General features: G+C 35.7%; 1 protein-coding gene across 1 annotated transcript in view; it reads right to left on the reverse strand.

Annotated features, from left to right (window-relative positions):
- The window catches only part of LOC149778785 (WD repeat-containing protein 5), a 49,979-nt gene that overhangs the window by 6,109 nt on the left and 23,352 nt on the right, over positions 1 to 20,518 (reverse strand). Inside the window, exons 6-13 of the mRNA XM_089939544.1 lie at positions 15,313 to 15,402; positions 13,374 to 13,457; positions 10,345 to 10,400; positions 8,990 to 9,036; positions 5,984 to 6,059; positions 3,668 to 3,701; positions 2,114 to 2,188; positions 614 to 701 (exon numbers count right to left, since the gene is read on the reverse strand). Of these exons, the coding sequence (XP_089795670.1) occupies positions 614 to 701; positions 2,114 to 2,188; positions 3,668 to 3,701; positions 5,984 to 6,059; positions 8,990 to 9,036; positions 10,345 to 10,400; positions 13,374 to 13,457; positions 15,313 to 15,402 (550 nt within the window). The remainder of the gene's footprint in view (positions 1 to 613; positions 702 to 2,113; positions 2,189 to 3,667; positions 3,702 to 5,983; positions 6,060 to 8,989; positions 9,037 to 10,344; positions 10,401 to 13,373; positions 13,458 to 15,312; positions 15,403 to 20,518) is intronic.

A 20,518-nucleotide genomic window follows, 5' to 3' on the forward strand; every position in this document is an offset into this window, starting at 1 on the left:
TAAGTGTTTTGTCATGGTGCAGAATATGAAGACCAGTGATTTTTAAAAAATATATTGTTAGTGTCAATTATTTAATCTAAAGGATAGATTAAAGTGAGTAGAACTCAGTAATCTTGCATGAAACATAATTCTGGTAGAGTGCAACATATACATGTATTTTATGATTTTTTTAATAAAAAGTTTACTAAATAAAAGCGGTTGATAACAATAATAACAGCAACACTAATGGTACTCATATTGGTGCAAGATATTTACTCAAAAACGAAGTCTCAAAGGTGAACTTGCATACAAAGGTCAATTGTGTACAAATGCCAGGTTCGCTTTTCCCCATAGGAGGCTACTATTGACAGGTTCAATTATTGTTCAATGACAGGAGTATTATGCAACTGTCAAAATGTCATTACCAGCACACATGTCTGGCATATACAAGTATATTTTTACCTGGAAATATCTTCATGGAACACAAATGCCCTGAAACCGTGCCAGAGAAACTGACCTAAGTCCAAAATCTAACCAAACTGACAACTGCATGAAAGGATGGACAAGGCAAGGCACAAAAACAGTAAAAACATTTATGGTTAAAAGCATTATGAACTTCAGTTAACTTCCTTACCTGTATGACCTGGAAGTTTTTGCACGATTTCCTTGGTCTGAAGGTTCCATATAAACACCATATTATCCTCTGAACCTGACACAATCCACTGAAAAAAAGGCACGTCTTCCTATTGACATTCGTTTTGATAGTACTGACTTTACAGGTAAGGGAATTTATTGCTCACATAAAATTCCTGTCAGAACCCCTATATTCCATTGTAACAAATGTTGCTACATGTATTATTCTGGCATTTGAAAAAGTTAATCTATGAGGAGGTCCCTTTTTGAGAAACAGAGAAGAACCGTAACCTAGATTAAAACTGCTATCAAAGCAACTACGGCTAATCTGTGAGCCAATGTCAGAACTATTTTGCATCTCTCATCACAATTTCAGAGAGATTCCCAATTTACATCTTACATCATGCATTGGCAAGGTCCAAACAGCTTAGAAAACCAGACTCAGACTTACCAAACTTAAAAACCAAATAAAAAAGACCTCAGTAAAGCAGTCAATATTTTTCTTTAAGTTTTAGATATTTTTTTGTAACACATACATAAATATCGTACTGCTCTTGTTCACTTGGAAAGCAAGTATTTTAAAAGTTTGTTCTGATGCAGATAGGACATCATGCTCATCTAAAAAAGTTAGTATATTTTAGTACTGGAAAAACTTTGAGAGATTTAATGACTGTAGAGTGAGATTATGAAAATAAATACCTTACAAAAAAATGTATCTGCTTAAATAAATGCAGCTGACAAGTTCTTTCTCTCTTTAGTTTTGGTAATTTCTGATCTCGGCAATAATTATAAAATGTATCTGAAATCAATGTTTCACAGCTCAGATTGTTGGTACAGTGGAACCTTTCTTGAAAGACCACCCCTTCTTCCAAAACATAATGGTTTCTCATGACATGTCATAACACTATATACTCAATAAATCTGTGCATAGAGAACCTGGTCTCTCAAGACAGGTGGTCTCTCAAGACAGGTTTCACTGTATTGCAAAAATTAACAACTATTCATACTGTTAACAAACAATTGTAGGGACCATGGTAATTATCCACAACTATGTACAATTTTATGAACTTTCCACTCTAATGTTATCATTAACCAATTAAGCCCACAAATGAAGAACAGCAATTATTCTTATTTTTAATTACTACTATCAGGCAGGATAATGTGACATTATTATACTATTTATTTTTATCTCAGTGACATGTCAATTTAATGAGTAACAAAGTTGTCTGTTGTTTCTCTCAATTTTTTAACCCTCACTGGATAATTAATAACCTATTCTGATCTGTCTTCAACAATTGCTAGTTTAGTTCAAGATAATTCAACATGATCTAAATGCAGTTTCTGCTATAGGTAAAATTTATGCTGGTTGCCTTCTGCTTAAAAAAATTCTAAGATAAAAGTCTCTAAAATTAAATCATTCTCTTTGGAGAAAATCAATTTTCTGTCCACAAACATTGCCTGCTGTATGGTATATTATATTAAAAACTGTATGTACACGAACCTTTCCTCCTGTGACAGAAAAGTTGGCAAATATACAGTATTTTTCATTCTTGTGCCCAGTATATGTCTTCAGACACTGAAAATAAAATCACAATGATGATGACATTAACAGTACTGATTATAATAGCATCAATACTAGGGCTGTCTCCATCTTCATTTTCATTACCATAAACAACCCAATACTGAACAGGCCATTGTTTCATGAAACAGGTTATGTCAAGAGATTTAGCAAATTTTGTCCATGATCTTTGCAAGTGTTATATATTTTTGTTTTTTGCATCAAATTTGGTAAAATTCTCTGGAGCACTTTTGGAGAAGTTCTTTAAAGGTTTTTCTACTTTTAGTAATGGTGGCCATATTTGGTAACAGATCAGCAACAATTATAAAATTGTAAAAGTCCTTTATGCCTGGATGATTGTCAATTCAGTTCAATTACACTGAGTGTTTTTGGGAAGATATTGTAAGTTAGTGTGTTTGAAATCAATTATTAGTAACAGTAATCATATCTAACAAACTTTAAAGCTCTTTAAGCCTGTATGCTTCATGTCACATTTAGTAGAATTCTGGACAGCAGTTTTTGAAAAGTTCAAAAAAGCAAATTTTCATGGACAACACAAGTTGGATACAGAGCAATACCATAAATGCAACTACCCATATGGCCAGGTAAACCATAAATTACAATGTAAGATCCAGTAAAATTTCACCTTTTTAGCTCAAAATCAAAAGAGAACTGCCCATGACCAAATATATTCTAGCTACGAAGTTTGATGAAAATTTGGAAACTTGTCATGTATAAAGGACAATCACATTTTCATTACCACTATCTTCAACCTTTGACCAAGCAGCCTCCAAATTTGTAGGCTTTTTGCCTACATGCATTGGAAGACAAATGAGATTTGATTTGAAGAATAAACAACAAAAGACCACACCAGACAAAAGTTATGTCGTTGTAATCATCTCGTCTATGGATGGACTGTTGGATATTGCTGCTGTTGTATCCTCCCACACCTTTGGTCACATGCTTGTGTGGGTGGGTAGGTGGGGATTAGAAAACAGAAAGAGAAAGGTCTTTGTTGTTTATTATAATTTTCATCAAGTTTCAACTCTCCTTCCAAAAATTTAACTCCAAATAAGCAGTAACAGACCGACACTATCAAGCATAGAAATCCTACAAGCAATAATATTTTGAGACTTTTTTCTTCTTCATATTTCACTTTTGGAAATTATTACTACTTTAAAGAATTGAAGTTTGACTTAAGGCACATTTTCTGTTAGACTGTCCTGTTCAATATTTATATGATTTAACCTTTGCATGATTCAGAAAGCATTGCTGACAAGAAAATAAAATGTGGTGGTGGAGGTTGGGAATCATATAAAAAACATTTAAGTTCATAACCAGCTAGAGCAAAATCAAAAAATTGAAACAACAAAATTTAATAAGATAACGAAAAAAGTATTAATGCTTCCTTTTGAATATTGTTAAAGAAACTGCACAAAGACAATGTAACCATTTGTGGGTGTATCATGTTGTGTTTGTGAGAGAAAGAACATTTACCTTTCCTTTACTGTAATCCCATAATTTTAATGTACTGTAAAGAAAAAGATGTAAAACTGGCATATTATTCAATGAAACATTTTCTTTTTCAAGATTTGTATCTTTTGTAAAACGTACACAAAATATCCTGCATTTACCATTCATGTTATGAATGTGGAGATCAAATTTTTCAACCAACAGCTGATTGTTTATTAGTCTTTCATTATTCTAGTGGTATGGTCACTACCTTATTGATAGCTCTACTGGTAAATTCACTTCCCTATTGATAGCCCCACTGGTATATTCATTTCCTTAGTGACAGCCCTACTGGTATATTCATTTCCCTAGTGACAGCCCTACTGGTATATTCATTTTCCTATTGATAGCCCTACTGGTATCTTCATTTTTCTACTGATAGTGCTACTGGTATATTCATTTCCCTATTGATAGCCCTACTGGTATATTCATTTCCCTATTGACAGCCCCTACTGGTATATTCATTTCCCTATTGATAGCCCTACTGGTATATTTATTTCCTTATTGATAGCCCTACTGGTATATTCATTTCCCTAGTGACAGCCCTACTGGTATATTCATTTCCCTAGTGACTGCCTTACTGGTATATTCATTATCTAGTGACCTCAACTGTGGGCTTCCTGCATCCCAATTCTGCCTCTGATCAGTATTGTCTGGATGGTAAAAAAATTATTTCCAGCTTAATCTCAAGGCATAAAACAATTAGCATTAAATAGCTCTTCTAAGCCATGTGCTTTTATGTGTACTGTGTCAATGGGTTTCATAATTAACATAGGAATTGTATATTTAGAGGTAGTAATTGACGACAGAATAAAACCAGTGACTGTCCGTGTACACATGGAAGATTACAACGTAACTGAATGAAGATTATAATTGCCATCTAACCTCTCTCTCTTCATTGCCAAGATAACTCACCATAAAAGCTATGAACCAGAGTTTATCTCATTGGACTGACACACTATTTACTGAGAAGAATTTCCATGAAATCAAGATAACTGCCGAGTGTAGACACCATCCCTTGAGTGACAAGATTTTCAAATAAGCCACTGTGGCTGCCATAATGAATGCAAGAGCACATCAATAATAAGTTGATGCAACTCACTATCAAACTCACACAAGACCTTGAAATAAGCTTGCATAGCATGTCCAATCAAAATCTGTTCAGAAATATGGTTGCATCAGTGTTTACATACTCTGCCAATCAGCTGCAAGAACATACATGAGCATGTTGCTTAAAATGGAAAATTTCATCTGAGATTTTATGAAGTAAGCTTACAAGTCTGATCAAAATCTCATCAGACATGTGGCCTCTACAATGTTGACAAGCTCAGACAATCAACTACTCAATGACCTCATTTGTATGCACAGCAGACCTACCAACCCTGATGAGTCCGCGGACTCATCTCAGTAAGGCATTTATTTTCTGTAAGATTAACAAGTTTTCAGCAAGGTCTAACAAAATATCAATAACTGCTATTGTATAGCTGGAAAACAATTAAAAGTTTGATGCAGCAACAATAACATTATGTTCAACTGAAAAATTTGTAAAGTACGTGTAGACTTTATTTACCACTAGTAAAAGTTACACAAACTTTAGTTCCAAACCATATGCAACTCAATGCATTGTTGCTGTCTCTCAACTTGACATAATAATTGGAAATTATTTTTCCATTTCATATGACGACAGCAATCATATCTCCCACCACGAGACGTTTTCAAATTGGCATCTTATGTCCAATGAACATAATTGTGTCTTTCCATCTTTTATTCACAAGAATCTGAATATTCTTTTTTATTCTTCTGTGTTAATTATTATTACTTTTCAAGAGGCTTATTTTCCATTTCGTCTTAAACATGCAAGTCGTCTTTACTGAAGGATACATGGCAGATTCAGGGCTATACCATAAGCTCATGTGACCTTTGGACAGGCAAGGTAAAAAAAAAAACTAACTAAAAAAACTGGTCAACATTATTGAATAAGCGGCATAACATGTCTCCTGCTCAGTGATATGTAAGATTAAGGCAAAAGTACATCTTATAAATATATGTAAAACAAGTCCTCATACCTTTCTGTGGTTCATGAAAATCAACAATTTCATGAAATATTTTCATCAAAATGGGAAAATGGAATATTTTGGCAGTAAAACAGCAAAATAAATTTTTTGTACAATTCCTTTTTTATTTATGATTTTTTCTTAACAGCATCACCTAATCTGACACACAACTTACAGAACCTGTGATATAAAATAACGTAAATTTGCTGCCATCTTAATTGTATTTTATGTAAAGAAGTATACTTACTTGTCTAATGTGGCTGCTAAAATGTATTTTCCATTTGGAGAGAATTTTACAAATGACACAGGAGGGTTGTCATCATCTGCAAAATAACAGGTGAGAGCATTTTAGTCATGATCCATAAATGACAACAGGGAATATTTACCAACCCCAAACTGTCAGCATCCACATACATTAGCATAAATCCCTATACAGTAGTCCCCCTCTTATAAGGCCACCCCTAATGCAGCAGGGAAGTGGCCTTATAATGCGGGTGGCCTTTCTAGAGGGGGATGACAAATGTGAATAGTAAATACATATGAAAAAAGTCACAAGTTCATTTAATTTTAAATATTTAATATTTTAATTAAAAAATCACATGCATGATGTGAAATAAATGTAAAACAAACTTTGTCATCATTTTCAAAAGAATGTTATGAATAACCATTGATATAGTTTTAAAACTGTCTTTATAATTATGTTACAGTTCACATCATCTGTCACTTTGTTGGTAACAGTCTAAAAATCAAACCAGTCTCATCACATTAAAAATATCCTTGCTGTCATATCCCCTGCATATATTGTTTAGTCTTTTGTTCCAATCTTCGACAACTTCATTATTAACATCAGCTGATTTGCCGCTAATGACAGAACACTTGATATTGTGTCGCACTTGAAATCTGTGCAACCATCCATTACTTGCGGTAAAGTCGTCATATCCCAATTCAACTGACAAACTTTTTGCTTTTTCTTGTCTTTCAAATCAGGATACAAACGTCTCCTGGCTCAAACAATCTTCCTTTCTCTGTCCATTTCACCTTTCCACTTCTGCAGAATTGTTTCATTATCTTTCACGATATTATCTTAGTCTTCCCGACGTTAGTTTTGTGCAAGGATCCTCGACGACCCCCCCCCAAACATCAGTTGAATTATTTTCACGTTCTCCTCAAAACTGAGAATTTTTATTTTCCTCGATGACATGTTGATCTTTTTGCAGTAAGTTATTCATGTTGCCAACTACAATACTGATAAAACAATTGTGTATGCATCTAAACAAATTGCCATGTGTTTTTAAAGGAAGTGATCTTGTCACGTGATTCGTTAGTCGCAGTCTGGTACCCTATTGTTTTTATACATTTCTTGAAACTAAGTGAGAGAAGCCAAAACGGCTTCGATATATACTATTAACATCACGCAGATTTGACCTCGTGGCCGCTAGGATTCGTAATTTTGACAATTATTGTCAGTAGTAATAGCCACTGATTATCAAAGTGAACAAGCTCAACATCTTACTAATGGAAGCCAAAAAGGCTATTAAACCATTTTCCTGCTGTCTTGGGTATTGTACATCGATACTGCCACTTCTCAGCTGTTACTACTGTTCGATAATTGTAATCTTAACAATTATCAGAGTGACTAAACCGGACATCTTATGATAACACAGCAGTAAGGCTAGTTGGATTACATGTACGTACCCTTTTGTATGGATTAAAATTTGAGTCTTTCTCGGTTTTTATGGAATAAATCTGGCTTCTCGTGAGGCGTAAATGATATAATATTAACCTTGGTGGTAAATGTACTTTATTCAACACTTCTTTCAGTAACGAAAACCCGACATTGGGAAACAGAAATCGGATTACTTAACACACGTTATGAATAAAATACTGGTTCTGGATACATATTCATATAAAATGCGGCCGCTTGTGAGGGGTAAATTTTATAATTTTGCACTAATATGCTGGCCGATGGTAGCGTTATCTGGGTGGCCTTTCGCGAGGGGTACTTTTGAACACAAACTCGTCGGTGCCAACGGATTCTGGCCGTAAGGAGCAGGTGGCCGCTGGTCAGGGAGGGCTTTTCAAGAGGGGGACTACTGTATTATGATCATTAAAGGGGGACAGAGGTTGTTGTTATTGTAGGGTTTAACTCCATTTTTCAGCACAAAATAGGCTATACATGGCGGCCAGTATTAATGCTGGAGGAAGAACCCAGGAAAAACCCAGGTAAGAACCAACGACCCACGAGAAGTTACTGGCAAGCTTTCTCACATACACAATGGCTGAATCCGAGACTTGAACCCACGCAGACAGGTGAGATAGCAGTGATCCATAATGGAGTGCGCTTTAGACCAATCGGGACCCCTGGGGACAGAGGTATATGTCTCCTTGATGGCTCATTTGCACCACTCGGAATATTCACAGTACAAGAGATTTAGGTCTAAGAAAATGTGTTTCCAAATTCCATACTGATATTAAAGACACTGCTTTCCCCATTTTGTTGACTGGTAATCAGCAATGAACAGTTGGTGGTCCAAGTCAATTAAATACTTCAAATAAGTGTAGTAAATAATTGAAGATAAAATGTTTAATTTTCTCGTGCTATATAACTTTTTGTTAAATCTGTTTTTGGACTTCAACTTGGATTCAAGTTTCACCATGCTTGGAGATCATAAAACTCAGAGGCTTAAATCTGAAAGTAAGCTACCACTCTCAGCACCCCCCCAACCTTTAAGCAAAGTAGCATCTTTTATAATTGCTGAAGTAAACATCCCAAGCTCAGCCTGAAGCTCAAATATTGCCAACATTTTAGGTCTATAATCATTTGATGCTCCTGATAACTTACCTCATATGAGATCCTGATGATATAAGATTTCATATCCAATATGGCAACAAATCTTAACAGAAATATGGCCTCTAAAGTGTTCACAAGCACAGCCAATCAGATAAACAATTACCTCATTAACATTCATGGATTTCATCTGAGCTCTTGATGATCAAGCTTACACACCTAAATCTAATAAACTGATAAGAAACGACTCCACAGGGTTCACAAGCAAGTATTAAGAGATGGACCATGCATGACAAATAAAAACCACAAGCTCACTTACTTTTTGGCCAGGTGAGCTAAAGAACTGCAAGAATAATTGTACATAAGTTCTGTAACAGACGGGTGAGTAAATCAACATAAGATGTAACTAGCCTTAAAATCTGATAGCTAAATTCATGACATGGGTATAAAAACTGCAAAACTTACCTATAAGTGTTTTTAAACACTGGCCTGAGGCTGTATCCCATATTCGACTGGAAAATGAAAAATATTTACTATTTACAATTAGTGAAATGTCAAGTGTGAACAACAATATACGAGTGTTCTATGTTAATTGCACAAGGTGGTAATTTTTGCTAGTCAAGCTGTAAGTATGCAAGTTATCTATATATCTACCATTTTTGGACAAAAGAATGCACAAACATATTTTCTTATACACGCAGCCTGCATATCTCAATATCTACATAATATATTTAAAACAATTAAGACGGACAATTGTTGGTTTGCATTGTTTTCGATTTCCTGTATAAAAGCGCTCAAAAGCCGGGTCCAACTGCAGACGGCATAGACCCATATCTGCCATCACACAATGTGCTGGGTATATGCGGTTTCTTTGGAGTAATAAAAAAACAAACAAAAAACACTGACCCTGATCGTGCAACAGCAGATCTGGATCTATGTTGTTTGCAGTTGGTCCCGACTTATAGGTGAGTATATGTTGTTGTTGTGGGGTTTAACGCCATTTTTCGGCACACGATAGGCTATACATGGCGGCCAGTATTAATGGTGGAGGAAGAACCCGGGAAAACCCCAGAAAGAACCACCGACCCACGAGAAGCTACTGGCAAGCTTTCTAACATACCCACATTGGTTGAATCTTAGACTCGAACCGCCGCAGACAGAGGTGAGATGGCAGTGATCCGTAACAAAGAGCGCTTTAGACCACTCGGCCACTCAGCGCCCCGGTGAGCATATAGAGTAAAACAAACAACATAGACCCTACCAGTGCATTATGACCACTTCATTGCCCTAGTGGTTAGAGCGTCTGTTTTGGAAGCAGGAGGTTGTGGGTTCGATCCCCAGCCGAGTCATACCAAAGACTTACAAAAATGGTACTAACAGCTGCCTCGCTTGGCGCTCAGCATTAAGAGGTTAGTGTTAGGACTGGTCGGACTGGTGTCATGATAATGTGACTGGGTGGGACATCATGCTACATGTCTGCGGTATGATGCCCCAGTGCTGGACATCACTATAAACTATCACACTGCTGACATCGTAGCAATATGACTGAACAATTGTTAAAGCTACATTCAAAATCCTAATCACACACACACACACCAGTGCATTATGAGACCAGGGCTATGACGACTGCAATTGGACCCATCTTATAAGTGAGTCTAGATGGTACCCAGTAATAAACTTTGTGTCAGATTTAAACTGAACTTGTTTTATAAGCTTTCTTGCAGTGAATATACATAACTTTTCTATCCATCTAATCTGCTAAGCTTTGAGAAGTAATCTAAATATTTATCTTAATGGTACAATCAAAGGATTTCACTCACCACAAACCATCGTAACTACTGGATACTATTAAAGAACCATCTCTGTTAAAGTGTACCTGAAAAAGAAAAACAAGTTTTTTTAAGGCAAAGAAAAGTATATTTCCTTGAGAAAACCATACAACATTCATAAAAAATTACTGTGTCAGGAGAAATAGGCATCTGGGTTCATAAAATATTCCATATCTCAGACATGATTTTGGTCTTCCATAAAAAAGCTGAAAAGCTGAAAGGGTGGTTTGGGGGTTCTCCCCCAACGGGGTTTCGAGGGGCAGTGCCCCCAATCCGGGGGTCCAGGGGGCCAAAGGCACATGGCCAAAAATGCATTTTACACTCATGAAAAGCTGCTCCTGGTGCAACTTATGATCATAATATATATATAACAAAATAATCATTTGAAAAACTAACAAACTTACCAAATTTTTTTAACTTGAATAATTTCACAATCAATAAACTTTATTGTCACATGAATTTTTTCTCCAATACTATTGGTGCTTAAGTTATTTCATGTGCATGTCAGTGTTCACATCGTAATTAAGTCAATAATTAGGCATTTTTTGCTGCCAACATATTATACTTCTCTCTTTTCATAACAAATCTGTAAAATAAACATCCAAGTACATCACCTATATACAAATAATCCCATATATTCACTTGTCTTTTTGTCCACTGGATAAAACCTGTTGATATGCCAGTCAAGCTCTTTTTACGGCTTTATCAAAGATTTCTTTAGCCTTCCTTTTTTGTCAACAATGATTTTGTTGGCTCAATGTGTATTTGTTTTTTTTTCCTTCTCAATGAGAGCCTTTTTCCTTTCAAGCCCCAGCTTGTGTTGGCAACATGCTGTGCACATATTTTGACAGAGGGCTACATCTGTTCCAGACTCTTCCAACCACGACTTCCGTAATTTATATCTTTATTGCAGATGTCACAAAATGCCCATATTCTGACAGAGGGCTACATCTATTCCAAACTCTTCAAACCACGACTTCCGTAATTTATATCTTTATTGCAGAGGTCACAAAATGCCAGTCCTCTAGCGTTCAGTTTTCTTATAAACTGACCAACTAATTTTCCATCTACTTTTCGCTCCAGCCGTTCCCATTTCCATACATTTTTTAAACCTTTATCTAAACTTCTCGTGTCATGGTCTCTCTCAACAATTCGGGACGCCATTTTTTGTAAGCACACTTCTCCTTTCCATTGCCATCAGTTTCATTCACATGAAGATTCATTGAATGAATTTAAACTTTTGACCAATCAGAACTTTTTACGAGAGTTGTGGGCTAACTAATATATGCAGCGAATATGTTACAAGGGTCGTTGCGGAATGGGACAGAACAGACCGTTTAAAAACCAGAAGAAAAAAACCCCGGATCGGACATAATAAAAAATAAAACAGACTATATCAAGAAAAATCGGATTCAAGTCAGGAAAAAAGCGGAATTCCACTTTGAAACGGAGAAAAATCATGTCTGATATCTGCAGTGAAATGGGTATAAAGTTTATTAAAATGTAAGAAATCAAATCAACCCATGGCCTCATCCAGAAGTTTGACCCAGAGGTTGGAGCAGTAAAATGTGTGATGATGATACATTCCAATAAAGCATTAGCTTCATAATGATACCAGTATGAGTGTTTTAAATGTATATGGAACAAGTGTAATGTGACTAGTCCTTATGTTGGCATTAGTAAGGTTTGTTTTCTTGTGGAGATTACAGATAAACAGGTCTAAATGGTCTGGACCTCTGGTCAAAGCATGTAGTCATGAACTAAACTTATTGAAAAGAAACCCTTATTTTCTTATTCGACTTACCATAACAGTGACCTCTGACTATCAGATACCAGAATGGAATTGTTTCTTTTTTACAAGTTCAAGCCATCCACAAAGTTTGGTTTGAGAACTTACCCTTCAACAAAGGTTATTCTGCAAAACTCATTTTCCTTTTAGCCACATAGATACCAAGATTTTACTTTTTTAGGAAAAAATTACCAGCCTCTTCCAAACCTTAAGCCCTCTCTGCAAACTCAGGTCAAGGTACATGGTACAGAACTAAAGTTCTAATGCAAATACCATTTTTCTTCATTCAGTCATGGTGACCTTGACCACTGGACCTCAAAATCAAGTTTTTCTTAGCAAGCATACAAATCACCCACAAACTTCAGTGAATGTACATGGTCTAGAACTGAACTATTTGTGTATAAACCCTTTTTTTGTCAATCAGTGGCCTTGACCTTTGACCTTCTGATCAAGACCCTAATATGCTTGTTCTTTACCCCAAGTGCAAGCCATCCAAACAGTTTGATACAGGTATGTTATGTAAATGTAACATTATTGTTGCAAAACTATTTTGCAGGAAAACAAAAGAAATAGTTAGCAACTTCAGCAGGTCCAAATGATGATAAAATAGATGTTGTTATGGGCAATGTTACTTATTAATATTTACTAGTTTAAGTAAAAGAGAAGTTATGTATAATATTAGTATAATTCCCCTTTTATTTGACGAAAATGAAGATTTGTTGGGTAATGGCATAAAAGGGATTTCATTACATTATAATAAAAAGTGACATATATAAACAATTTGCAAAGAAATTGATCAACAAGGTTTGAGAGTTGTGAATAATGTAGAACTGCCCGCTGCCTCGGAGATACAAAATTAGTCATTCTGCACCATCCAGCATCTCTTAAGATTTGACTAACAGAGACAGGTGTGGTTAGATAGCAAGATTTACAACCAAAAGGTTTCAAATTCTACAATTGTATCATCCAGGGTTGAATACCATGATGTGAACTTGGGAAAAGCAATTTTACTCCAAATGTCTCAGTTCTAAAGAACCTACTTGTCAAGCTGTGCCATACAACACAAGCTAAGCAAAGAAAAAGAATGGAAGAGAGCTATAGCGTAAATTAAGTTATGTAACCTATTTTGAGGAAGAGGAAGCATTATTTACTTACCTTCTGAAGAAATTTGTTTAGGTCAAGGAATATACTAAAGGATTTGTTAAAAATAATGTAATCACTGATTACTTACAGCTGTAACAGGATCTGAGTGAGCTGGCAATGTTTTTAGACATTTTCCTGTTTTCACATCCCATATCCTAACACTTTCATCAAACTGTGGGAAAAAATAAAATAATATTTAAAATTAAAATAAAGAAAAAACACAAAAAATAAGGACTGATTAAAAATTAAGTTCTATAAAAGTAAAGAAAAAGAATTTGCAAAAATACATATCTGAGACAAACCCTTCCAAATAAACATAAATGTGAACTACAAGATAAAAAGTAAAGATAAAAAAAATTTAACAGGCATAAAATATTGAGAGAGGCAACAAAATAAACTTCTTAAAATATATTAGGTCAATTTTTAAAAAAAACCAAATTCCTTCAAAAATCCAGATATTTTCTCTGGTGATACATCATCATATAGTTGATTAACTGGGTTCACCTCGAAGAAGCTCAGCCAATTATATGCAAGATCACTTCAGATGTGTAAATCTCACTCATAACAAAAAAATTCATATGCCTTGATGATAAAATTCTATAGTCTGACTACACATCCCCATTTGTTTGTACCCCTCTATCGATTTCAATAATGGAAACATTTAATGTGACAAAAAGTGCAAGGAACTTAGTCAATTCAATCAGTGATTTACAATTTCTAACCTGACTAGTAGAGTGTCCCTAATACTGTGATCGTAAGTGCATTTCACGTTTAACATTAGTTTTCAATATAATAGACGGACATGCCCGAGATCCATTTCCAGTTCTTGGACAAGTCCATTTCCAGCAAATGCGTGTGTGCGCGATAACAGATGTACATTCATATGCCGTCTGCTTCCAATATGGACAGTGTCGAATCAAGCAAAGGAAAAGAATAACAAAAAATTTGCCTTTTACGTGGATTAACAAGCGGTTTAATTTCTATGCTCATGTGTGCAAAGGGATATAAATCCAAACTCTGAATGTAATGGTAATTTACGGAATTATCCAGCAGTTACCAAATAGGATGAACTACGTCATTATATTGTCTGATGGAAATAAACCAGCCCATAGTGTATGCAATATTAGTGCCATTCTGGTCACAGTCAGGTTACAAACAAACAAACGGGGATGTATAGTCAGACTATACTTAATTGGTTCACCTCGAAGCTCAGTCAATTATATGCAAGATCACTTCAGATGTGTAGATCTCACTCATAATACAAAAAATTCATATGCCTTGATGATAAAATTCTATTTGATGAAATTATGATCAGAAACAGTACTGTTATATTGTTGACAACATCAGCCAATCTGATGTAAATTCACCTCAATATATATGTTCTTGCTCATTTGTATTCATTACAGATCTTAATGTTTTAAGCCTATGTACCAAGTTTGATAAAACGATCAGAATTATGGCTTCCAGAGTGTTACCAAGCTCATCCAATCAAATGCATGATCGTCACATTAACATGCATGGATGTTGTTCATTACCGAACTTGTCCAAGGCTTATGAAACTTGGATCATAAATATGGCCTTGAGGCTGGCAACATGCTGAGGCAACCAGATGCAAGATCACCTCATTACTACACAGATCCTGATGATAAACACCTATATCCCAAAAATAGAATCAAGAACACGGTTTCCAGATGGCTGCAAGCCAATGCAGATGATCTGGTGAGCTAACAGGTATTAAATAAGGCCAAACATATGCTAATGAACACACGTCAACTTATATGCATACATCCATAACTTGAGCCATAAACAAGCTTTAACATTAACCTGCTGTCATCAATGGTAATAATTACTCTCAGTTACAATATAAGCTCTCCTGTACATTATAGAGATGAGGGCACTAGGTCACAGCAAAAGCTTTCCTGTCATTTGCAGAGGTGTGCTAATAAAAACTAAATCTATGACAAATTCCTGTTACTCTATTACTTCTCAAAATACCAAATTCTGGTACAAAATATTTCAATACTTACTGAACCAGACACGATTAGATTTGACTGTGGATTGAAATTACAGCAAAACACATAGTTGCTGTGTCCTTTCAATGTCTTCATGCACTTTCCCTGCAAAAGGTGAAGCAAATATTCACTCAGTTTCAAATATTTCTGTCCTGTCTCCAAATTTATATGAAGTTCAACATCAACTTGGAACTAATTTCTTTCACTAAACAAAAGTTAATCACAATGCAAAAGAAAATTGTTGTGTTTAGGTTTGTTACCTCCCTTTATCGGAAACAAAAATGGACAAGCTTACAAACTCTAACTGGTCTATATAACACAATTTATCATTTTTCCATATAGGTCAAGGCAACCTTTCATTAAGTGAATGCATGCAGACCTTGTACTACATTTTGTCAAAATTCTCAACCTCAGAAATGTTCAAATTCTTTAAATAATGTTAAGAAAATATGGTATCAAACTGTATAATGTTTCCATACCACATGCTTCTCACAGCATAACAGTGTTATCTAAATTGATCACCTCGTCAAATATGGTCCAATCAACTTCTTATTGGAGAATACTGTGGATAATGTTGAGGAAAAATTACATGAATTCTTCAATTTTTACAGCACAGTTTTCATGGTTTTAAATAAAATTAAATTTCTGTCAGTAAACAAATTTTATGTTTATATCAGGCCTCCAGAATCAGGCACATCTGCAGGCCATGTCTGACCGAACTGATTTTCGACCAACTATAAATTCCCAAATCTGGCGATGGGAGTTTCTGCTGAGAAATTCATATTCAGATATGATAGCTGTGAAATTGCCTTAGGGATAAGGCACAGGGTACAATATAACCCATCTAGTTCCTTGCCTCACCCAAATTTGGAATCAGACCATCTGATTTCATGTGCAAACAGATCTCTTCAACCAACAGGTCATATTCAAAAGAAAACAGGAAAAATTGTGAAGTATTAACCAGTCAAAGTATAACATAGGCTGATACCTTTTGCTCAGTACAAAACAAGGAGCAAATTTAATTGCAACATCGAACCATAAACCAAGATATGTAAAATTTTAAGGATATTGATAATGCCACGTACATGACAACCTTGACAAGGACGTCTCCATAAGGCAGTTAATTTTTTCCCGTAAGATTGACCAGTTTTCAGTCAGGTGTAACAAAATATCAATAACTGCTATGGTAACGCTGGAAAACATAATTAAAAATTCGAAGCACCAACGATAATCATTATGTTCAACTGAAAAGTTTGTAAAGCACACATAGATTTTATTTAGCACTAGTATAGTTGCACAAACTTTAGTTTCAAACCCTATGCAACTCAATGGCTTGTTGCTATTTCAATACTTGACATAATTCTTGGAAATTCTTTTTCCGCTTCACATGACAGTAATCATATCTCCCGCCACAAGACATACTCAAATTGGCATGTGATGTTCAATAAACGTAATTGTGTCCTTTCCAGCTTTTATTCACAAGGATCTAAATACTCCTTTTTATTCTTCTTTGCTGATTAATAACACTTTTCCAGAAGCTAATTTTCCCTTTCGTCTTAAACGTGCATCACTTTCAAATTCTGGACACGTTATTTAAAAAAAATTCTATAATCAACAGTTTGATCATGCACAGTGAACATCAATAGGTTCCTTTGTTACTACATGTGCAAGCCATCCACAAAACTTAGTAACAGTAAATTATATGAAACAAAAATTAATGTGCAGAATCAAAAACTGATCGATTTAAGTACAGATGGATATACATATGTCATTACATGATAGGATCCATTTTTTGGTTGGCTGTCCCTATAAAGTTTTGTGACCGTATAAGCAGAAGCGCCAGTGAGCAAAATCATAATCGGTGGAGCATAAAAACTAGTGTGACCCCGCTATAACATGGTAGTTGGGAGCCATAGAAACCAACCATGTTATAAGCAATCAAAAATGTGCGGGGGGGTGGGGGTGGTGTAGGTAGTAAATGCAGGTGGTAAAATACGCACTTCATCAGCACAGTTACCATCTTAAATCGATGCATATTAGATAAGAAATACACCTGTAGTGAAAACAGAAAGAATATATAATAATTTACTTTATTTAGAGAACCACGAATTGGTACATATACGTGAATACTGTTTATACATACATGTCTAATATATAGTATGAATAGAGTATCACATTGTACTCACCCACAAATCTCATCATATACATTGAATCCACAATACAAGTGATTCCATCGAAAATATACACACAGATTTAAAATATTCAATAATTTCGGCACAATCACGTAACAAATGATGAAGCATGTTTGCTTTTCAGTACATCCCAAGGCGGTAAAAGTTAGTTTGCGTTTTAAGCCGCCGTTGGTAGCCTTCATAAGAATACACTTTTTCCCTGCAACAAGGAAACTTTCATGGCACAGTTAACATGCTCCAGTCACGTTGGAAAATGCAAAAATCCATCAGATTCCATTACTTTTATTTAAGTTTGGTACTTACTTCCTTTGAAGAAAGTACTTTGTTTTTATTGAAGATTGTAGTCGGCTAAAGGACAGCTTTGGAGAACCAAACAAATGCCCATTTCCTATTGTGGCAGCAACATCAAATAGTTGTACTGCATGATTGAGACTGATTTTTTTCCAATTTGCTGAATACATTTTCATAACAATTGGTGATTTAAAGGTAATCTGTTTCCTTTGAAATTTCAGCTTTTTTATTTGGATACATTTTTAAAAAGGAATTGGCTGTCGTTTGGTCTATTCTAGTTACTGTTCCTCCCTGCTTATTGAATAAACCAGTAAGTAAGATGTGTTATTTTTTACATTTGTGGTAGCAGTGTGATGCTGCCTTCCATGCATGCAAGGATCAACAGACGATAGAGGCGCGGTGTTCTGGTCTGAGGACAGGGATTATTACAGAAAATATGAGTGTTCTTAAAGATTTAATTCTGAGTGCAAAGAAGTGGCATTTTACTTAACATCCACATACAAATGTCAGTCTATGTAAATATATTAATTACAAGCAAGTGGCCAAAAATCCAACAAAAGATAGATTTTGAGATAATGCCTCATCCGGTTGATCTCCATTACCAGAAATGTCAACAACAAAAAAGCGGATATCTCACAACATACAATACTCATGCTAGATGTCAAGATAAGTGGATTATGATATAACAATGCACTGTTTAGATGGTTTGTCAATTTCAATGCATTTTATATTCAGTTTGCAACTTCCTTTCGCGAGGCCTTTAAATTTCTTCACTCCAAACCAATGGCTGTATATACAAATTTAAACAGCCAACAAAGTCATAAAAAAAAAAAATTGCCAGATGGTATATTTTGCCGCTAATAAGGAAAAAAATCCAAGTTTGCGACACTGGTGAAGCCCTACATGATCCCAGAATAAACTTTTTACATGTCATTTTTCATTCTTTTAAGAAGAAAAAACTACTTTTTGTGTATGAGAAAAATACATATAAAATTTCAGAAGCCACGCCATGATCGTCTTGTATTATTCATATGCAATCTATTCCCCAAAATGATAATAAACATTTTTTTTTTTTTTACTTTTAAGAAAGATTTTTTTCGTTTACGAGAAAAATACATGGATATGAAATTTCTTGAGCCACACCACGATAATGTTATATCCGAATTTGTGTCATAACAGAGTGTGCTATAGTGGGATCACACTGTACCAAGGTTAAGTTGCCATAACCTGCAGGAAGTAGTACCTCTGAAGGTGAATGCACACCAGATTCCATAACTATTAATAAAAGGCATCAGATTTGAAACTGATGGCTACTGGTAGTCGAGTGGTCTAAGGCTCTTGCCATTACAAATCATTGAAATCTCACATCTGTCAATTTGGGTTCATGTTGTTGTTCTAGGGTTTAATGCCATTTTTCAGCACAAGATAGTCTATACATGGTGGCCAGTATAACTGGTGGAGGAAGAACCCAAAGAACCACTGACCCACGAGAAGCTACTCGCAGACTCTCCCACGTACCCACGCTAGCTGAGCCTTGGACTCGAACCCACACAGACAGAGGTGAAATGGCAGTGATCTGGAATGGTGAACACTTTAGACAACTTGGCCACTTGGGGTTCAGGAATGGTGAACACTTTAGACAACTTGGCCACTTGGGGTTCAAGTGTTGGGCTTGGCTAATGTGGGTATATCAGAAAGCTCATCAGTAGCTTTAGGTGTGCAAGTTTATCTTGCCTGTTTTTTGCAAGGGTTGTTCCTCCACCACATATACTGGCTGCATGTATAGCTTATCATGTGCTGAAAATGTCTGTGATTTGGATTTGTAATGTAGATTGAACAATTTTTTTCAGTCATATTGCTACAATGTCTGCAATGTGGCATTTTATAGTGATGTCAAGCACTGGGGCATCATGCTGCAGACATGTAGCATGATGTCCCACCCAGTTACATTATCCTGACACCAGGCCGACCAGTCCTAACACTAACCTCTTAATGCTGAGCGCCAAGCGAGGCAGCTGTTAGTACCATTTTTGTAAGTCTTTGGTATGACTCTGCTGGGGATCGAACCCAAGACCTCCTGCATCCGAGGCAGATGCTCTAACCACTAGGCCACCGGAGCGGTCCCTGAAAGTGTTATTCAATCGATAAAAACCACAAACTGAAAATTAAGACACTCGGACCTGCTGTTGCCCATGTTGAATGGTATCCATGTCACTGAATAAACTCTTTAAATTTGATGATTGTACACATTACAGTGCCAGGGAAATTGAGCTAAATGCACAAACTTATTATTATTGTAACAACTGTGAAAAAGTAAGTCACTTTTACTTACTTTTGCTGTGATGAGCATTAATCTCAGACATGATCATACTCATCATGTTTCGTGACTGTACATATATATTTTATAAAAATGAAGCTAAATTCAAAACTTCATGTAAGGCCAAAAAATGTTGCCTATTGTACTGGCTTTAAAATTAGGATAGGCTGTTGTTGTTGTGGGGTTTAACGCCATTTTTCAGCACACGATAGGCCATATATGACGGCCAGTATTAATGGTGGAGGAAGAACCCGGGAAAACCCCGGAAAGAACCACCGACCCACGAGAAGCTACTGGCATGCTTTCTCATATATCTACATTGGCTGAATCTGAGACTCGAACCGGCGCAGACAGAGGTGAGATGGCAGCGATCCATAACGGCGAACACTTTAGACCACTCGGCCACTCAGGGCCCCAAAAT

The sequence above is a fragment of the Sinohyriopsis cumingii genome, chromosome 17, assembly GCF_028554795.1.
Source record: "Sinohyriopsis cumingii isolate HCF-2022 chromosome 17, ASM2855479v2, whole genome shotgun sequence".
NCBI classification, from domain to species: domain Eukaryota; kingdom Metazoa; phylum Mollusca; class Bivalvia; order Unionida; family Unionidae; genus Sinohyriopsis; species Sinohyriopsis cumingii.